The 7,238-nt window shown below is 32.0% G+C and overlaps 1 protein-coding gene across 3 annotated transcripts in view; it reads left to right on the forward strand.

The window, feature by feature from the left end:
• The window catches only part of LOC116847212 (cyclic AMP response element-binding protein A), an 82,486-nt gene that overhangs the window by 37,864 nt on the left and 37,384 nt on the right, over window positions 1-7,238 (forward strand). The window contains exon 1 of one of the 3 annotated variants that reach the window (XM_032821962.1): window positions 3,600-3,665. The exons of 1 other annotated variant lie outside the window; for it this stretch is intronic. In XM_032821962.1, the coding sequence (XP_032677853.1) occupies window positions 3,657-3,665 (9 nt within the window). In that variant the 5' untranslated portion in view covers window positions 3,600-3,656. Of the gene's footprint in view, window positions 1-3,599; window positions 3,666-7,238 lie in introns of those variants that run through there. One more of the 3 variants, XM_032821960.1, reaches the window with a different exon arrangement.

A 7,238-nucleotide genomic window follows, 5' to 3' on the forward strand; every position in this document is an offset into this window, starting at 1 on the left:
TTTCATTGTGACGTGATATTTGTTTATTTTAAAGTTTAATTCTGTTTAGTTTAAAAATATAACATATGAAAAATATGTGAGAAATGAAAAAGATGGAAATGCCAAAGATATGTTTTTATTTAATTATATTTCCCTTTTGTAAAATTATATTTTGAATAAATGAATATTATTCAACCAATAAACGCATTAAGGAATTATTTATTATGAAATATTATCATATATGCAATATGTTATATTCCAATAGGTATGTCGCTTTTGATACTCCATTTTCGTACGTTTTACAAAAACATTTTTTGTTTTAAATATAGAAACAATTTCAGTAAAAATATGATATTACCTGATAAAATAAAGTACTTCCAACTACATGTATATATATTTACATTTATATTTTGAGATTTACATTAAGACATAACCTCCAAAAACAAAGTGGTATGTAGCTTTTGGTGCCTTTACTCTATTGAAACCAAGTGCACACTCGTTTGCAAGACGATTTGCAACACGTTTTCTCCGAAACGCAGTCGACATTCACCAATGAGAAAATGTGTTTTTGAGTAATGTTCATGAGATAAATCTTCTCATTGGACGTCTTCTCGTTGGACATCGTATGCCTCTTGAAACGCTTCGAAGAAAGACTGTTTAAACCGTTCTGCAAACGAGTTTTACACACTCGCCATGTATGTGTATACGTCAATGTAAACGGTTACACGATTTGTGACGTGACATAGAAGAAATGCTCCCGACCTTGGGGTGTCCAACAGCGCGATTGCGATCGCGCATTCGCGACGATACACACTGTTTTTCACGTCGTCGAACGACAGATGCTCGCTTATCCGCTCCATTATCAACAATTACGATTGATCGGGGCCGCGGCGAGATGTCTATGGCGGATCGCAGATAACGTTCGCGCTAAGATCGCCGATAATATCGACCCAAAGGTGAGTGCTGATTCGAGGGCGTGTGGGAACCTTAGGGGACCTTTTAGACAGCTGTCATTTATATTTGGAATATGACCGCCAGTAATTTTCTGCTCTACTGTACACAACGTATGAGAAAAGTTCAAACTCTCGTTAAACACTGACGCGATTAATTACACTTTCCGACACTATTTTACCCCACGAGTCATTTCTGATATATTTTTGGCTACTAAACACGAGTTTGTTATCGAAATTTAGTTATCACGTTACAATAAAAAAAAATGAAGTAAAATTGATCAAAAACAACAGTTCATTGATCAAAACAACAATTGATCAATGCAACAGTGACAGAAATTATTTTTTTCTTGATATTATTAATATCATAAGAAAATATAAACTTCAAGATGTATTTCTGTAAGATATTTAGTTTTGGAAATATAGCTGTTTAAATTTACCCTTAGCCTTATCCTATTAATAAAAAAAATATTTCGTATATGTGTTTGTTTATATGACGGATAACAACATAATCAATCTTATACACGGAGAGAATAATTTATTTTCATATACAAATTCTTTTCAATTTTACTATTTTTTTGTAGTACAAAAATAGGTTGTCAATAAGGAATTTACTAAGGAACATGGTTACACAACATTTTCCCGAAAACTAAATGGAAAAATGTTGGTACCAACAAAAATCTCTAGGCAACACAATTTTAATTTCTGCGGATTAGTGACAGTTTGTATAAACTTGTGACGCTTGTTACAACGATCACAAACTCATAGCATGAACTTTTCCGACGTTGTACTAGCCAATGTGGAAGCCAATAGAAGTGAAATAAAGATTATACACTAATTGGCTATATCAATAAAGTCAGCAAGTCCACGCGAATTTGCAACAAGCGTTGTAACAAGCGTCACAAGTGTATTTGACAAATACATACGCATATGTCAAAACGACTTTGCAAAATTCATGGACTTGCTACTTCACAACAGTGTCACTAATCCGCAAAAATTAAAATTGTTGCCAATGGGTTTTTGTTGGTATCACCATTTTCCCATCTAGGCTGCGTTCGGAAATACACACTGTATGCACACTACTAGACAATAGTTGGAGTGAGTGAAATATAAGAGTGAGATAAAAAGAGAGGGAGAGTACTCGAGTGACGTTACCGAACACAGCCCTAGTTTTCGGGAAAATGTCATGTAACCAGGAACATAATAAATTTCGCTAGAGACATAGTAAGTAATAGTACCTTTTATTAGTACCTTTTAGTTCCTAAAATATAAGTAGCATATATGAAATAAAAGAATAATGAATCACTGCAGAATATCAATCTTCGGTTACAAAGTTCTAAATTAATAAAAAAAATAAAGTTTTAAATTAATAAAGTTTTAAATAAATTTTTACTATAAAATTCCCTTCGTGTAGACTAACGCATATGCGAAACTGTCGAAATAATTGTTTTTTTATTTAGTATTTACTGATTTTATTTTTTTACTTATTTATATATATTATATTATATAATATTTATATATATTATATAAGTACAAGAGGTACTTACTTTCCATACAATATAGAAATATTAAGGTAGAATTATTTTTAATATTTATGACATTATGAGGAAAAAGGGCTAATTTTAAATAGCTATATCTCCAAAATAAAAAATCGTACGAAAACGAAATGCATTTTAGAACTTAAAGTTTATACTTTCTTGTGACATTAATGAAATTAAGAAAAAATGTTTGTGTCGCTGCCTAAACATTATGAAATGTCTCAAAATCATCGTTTTTTAATAATTTTACTTGGTTTTTCTTTAAATTGTGATGTGATAGTCAAATATTTGAACAACGAGTCTGCATTTTGCTAAAAGTACACCGGAAATGGCTATTCACATTCGTAGGGCAAGAAAAGATCAAGAGATTTATCGGAGTGTTATCGTAGAATGGTTTGCGTTATTAAAGTCGCTTGTCTGAAGAATTTAGTAGACGGAGAGCCTTAAAAATCCTGTTAGATTTACCCAGCCTTTTCTAATCATATCAGGCAACGTGCGGTCGCTATCAGAGGAAGGAGATAAAAGACCCATGATTGCTCACAGACATTCTGCGTTCTCTCTCTCCTCCTCTCTCTTTCTCCCTGATTACAGATTCACTTCTCACATGTAGGTTATTTCTTACAGGATACAGCGAGGTACGCGAGAACGCTTACCTTCCAAACACACAGCCACATCACGCCCAGTGATGGAAATTAAGAAGCGTTAAGGCTTTTCTACACTGGTTGCAATATTGAGTGCAACGCTTGCTGCAAATTCGCGTGGACTTGCTGACTTTATTGATATAGCCAATTAGTGTATAATCTTTATTTCACTTCTATTGGCTTCCACATTGGCTAGTACAACGTCGGAAAAGTTCATGCTATGAGTTTGTGATCGTTGTAACAAGCGTTGTAACAAGTTTATCCTTAGCCTTACTTAGCTTTACTTAATCTTAGTAAGCTAACAAGCATCACAACGCTTACCTTACTTGACTTTACTTAGCCTTAAAGGCTACATTGGTTGTAATGTCGACGTTCGTTGCGACAATAATCGCAAACTTATGTCAATCAGTAAACGCTTTTGTACAGTTAACGCTTTTGATTGGCTGTTGCAGCTCCAGGCAAGTTTATGCTAGGAGCTTGTGATGATCACTGTGACAAGCATTACGACTGATTGCGATCGACATTTCGACCATTTTAGAAGAGCCTTTATGAAAGTGGTAAATGATAAAATAGCAGGGAGAGCTAAGAGAGAGTCGCATTCCACGAATTTTACATGTTTCACTACGAGGTCATTATCCCGGTTGTATCAATACCGGCTGTAATCACTCGGCAGTAGATGAGCCTAACGGTTATAAATTTTTTCCCGGATTGTTGGCATTCTAATGGCAAGGGTGCCCGAGTGGCAATACAAAACAAGACCTGAGTGAGTTTAGTCCTTGGGTACGGTTGCATTCCGGCGCGCGATAGTTGTAAATTTCATCAATATGGATCTCGTCGGTATCGTTTTGCGTTATTTAAAGCGGTGACACCTCGTCGATTTTTTTGGTATGTGCGTTCACTTTACACAGACTCGCAGTTGCGCACTGAATTCGACACGAACTATACAGCAGAGCCGGACGTGCGTTACAATAAAATCTACACTCAGATCTATGACTGTCGACTATCTGCCGAGAATCTGTCGTCCAGTTGGGGGAGCATTACAGGCGAATAATTGGATGCTCGCGTAGTGCGATCTACAATGTTCAGGAGAGGTTTTTTTTTGCTCTGACAGTAACAGCGCGATCTATCTGACAAGGGAAGGTCCCGAAATCCTTTATCGATTCTGAGTTTAGACTAGTATAGAATTGTTCTAGAGGATCTAAATAACACGATTTTCCATATGCACCTCCTATCTTTGCATTTAAAGAAAATGGCAGCATGCAGAATGTTTAATAAAATAAAAAAGATCATAATATTTTTTTGCTAACTTTTTGAAACTTTTTTTGAAAATATTGGCATAAATTAATCTTTACATCAATATTATAATGCAAAATAAAGATGGTTATCTTCAATCTCTATTCTAACTTGTCCTACTATAAAAATGTAAATAAAATATGAGTAAAACTTGTTTTTGAAATGAATTTAAAGCCAAATAAATTTCATACTTTTTTATATTGCAACTCTAATTTACTGGACATAAAGATATACAACGATAGACAGACAAAAATGTTTTTGGAAATTTATATGTCATAAAGTATATATTTCTCTCTCGTTGTTATATATACACATTGAAATATTTAAAATAAAATTAAAAAAATTTTTTTTAAGTTAATGTACTTAACATAGGATTGAAATATATACGATAAAATTTTTCTTTAAAAAGTCCATATTTGAATTGAGTATTGTAACATTAAAATGAAAATTATAAAATTCTGCATGCTGCTATTTTTTTTTATGAAAAATAGAGGGTAGAAATTTATATTATTTAAATCTCTTAAAACTATACTGATCTAAACTCAGAATCATCAAATATTTCAGGATCTTCTCTTGTGACATTAACGCTATCGCTTCTGAACAATTAACTGTAATGTTTTCATATGCTTACATTCAGAGGGAAAGATATGGTGATGGCAATTACACTGAGAAAAAAACAGTTGGATTGACAAAATCGGCAGTCACCGGCCATCAAAGAAATATTGCATGCAATTTTAGCAAAATACAATATTAATGCAACAATAAGTTGCGTTGAAATCATTATATCAATTTATCTTTAGCTCGAGTTTTTAATACATTGCGAAATTAATCGATAATACAGAGAAATGATCGCTCCTTTAATGGAAATGGGGGATCTAAGGTTTAAAAATAGAATTTATTTCACATCGTTATGACTTTTCTACATGAAGTTATCGATGAGTAGCGAATTCAAATGAGGACTGGGACTCACTAACACAATGTTGTGTATTTCTCTCTAATCAAGGCCGTCACTATCCTCAGAGAAGGGAAAAGTCAAGTACAAAATGTGAATGTACTACATACTATGCATGCATCATTTCTGAAAACTTCCTACATTTGTATGTCGGCGCAATATCGTCATACAAACGTGAAACAAATGCCATTTTTTTCGATCTCTCTTAAAGTGTATCAGTGAAAATATTTCTGATTAAATCACTGAAAAGAGTGCTTCACCGATAATCAGTATGTATTCATTGATTTTCTGTGCAAACACTCCTACTACACTGCTTCGTTTTATATCTCACTAATTTTGAACATTGCCATACAAGTAAGATTTTACTGTAAAAAGAAAAAAAAATATATAACATAAATAACACTAAATATACACTAAAATTATATCTGTATCCAAAATGAAATTTTAGACCTAAAAAGTATTTAGATACTGTACAATAATGCATGACACATTACTGCTGTCTGCGTTTATAAACTTTATTAATAATAGAGACAGTCGCGCTACTATTAATTGATCTTTTCAGCAAGATTTTACTGATTGTAATAAAATTATAACAGAACCACCAGTTATAAGTATAACGTTTCAGTAAAGAATACACTGATTGTACTTTAGAGAACAATACGTGTTTACGCTTGTCATGTGTATTCATATCACGAATGTACGTATGATTGTAATGTTATGAATGAACGTATGCTTACAATGACTTCAGAATATATAGATGTATCATGTACTGACAGTCTTGACAAGGGGAGTGTTGAGATTTACAGTCAGGAGAAACTACAAACACATTAAGTCAATCGGCTTGACTCGTCATTCTGGAGAGTCAAGCTATCTTTTTAAAAAAATTTGACCGAACGGATATTAATCGGAAATATTTAATTGAAAATTTAGCACAAATCGGTATTTAGAAAATGACCTGGGACAGGATTGATCGTAAAACTCTACACAAGGAACAACGATAAATGTATATCCTCAAAGATACAAAAGAAAGGAAGAAAGATATCTTGATTGCATTACAAGATTTATGAATATTTGCTAACAAAAATATGCTAAAGTTGTCCCAAATATTAAGAAATTTCTAAAGATGTCTGATAAGCGCCTCTAGAAAATTACATGTTATTTTAATACGCCACTTGATGATGTCTTAAATATTTGTATTACCAGTAATAATTATACAATATGCTATTTTTATTTATCTTGTTCAATCAAAGCTAAAAGGAAGCTCGAAAGAACAGAAGGAAAACAAGGAGTTGGTGTCTAGGCTTCTTATCAGCGCTTATTTTGCTTAACTGTTTGCCTGAAACTCATTCAAAGAATAGAGTGACAGCTAAGCAATTAGAAATCGAGCAACTTATTATTCATACAGAGTAAATTCTTACGTTCGAAATTATTATTATTAATAATTTAACAATTCCGAATTTAAGACATTATCAAAAAAATATTTTTGTTCGAAATTGAAGAATCGTACTGAATCTGAATTCTACTTCATTGTTACTGAAATAGATTTACTCTAATAAACTAAAACATTCATTCATATGGATTAAGAATTCAATACAGCTGAATTGGCAACATAAGAATTTCTAAATTTTTAGTGTAAATGTTACTCACGTTAACTTTTTGAGGTTAAATATTTACATTCTTTTATTAGTATGTTCTTTTATTAATTAGTAAAGATAATGAAAATAATTTTTAACATAATAATAATTGAGACAAATAACATAAATAAGATAAATAAAATATAGAGATAAAAGAGATAAATATAGTAATAATTAAGATAAATTAATTTTATAATTTATATATATTTAAATATAAATATTATATGTTACATATATATATGTAACATATA

Source organism: Odontomachus brunneus, unplaced genomic scaffold (assembly GCF_010583005.1).
Source record: "Odontomachus brunneus isolate Ranch 3 - 2012 unplaced genomic scaffold, Obru_v1 Obru_scaffold_075, whole genome shotgun sequence".
Classification (NCBI taxonomy): Eukaryota; Metazoa; Arthropoda; class Insecta; order Hymenoptera; family Formicidae; genus Odontomachus; species Odontomachus brunneus.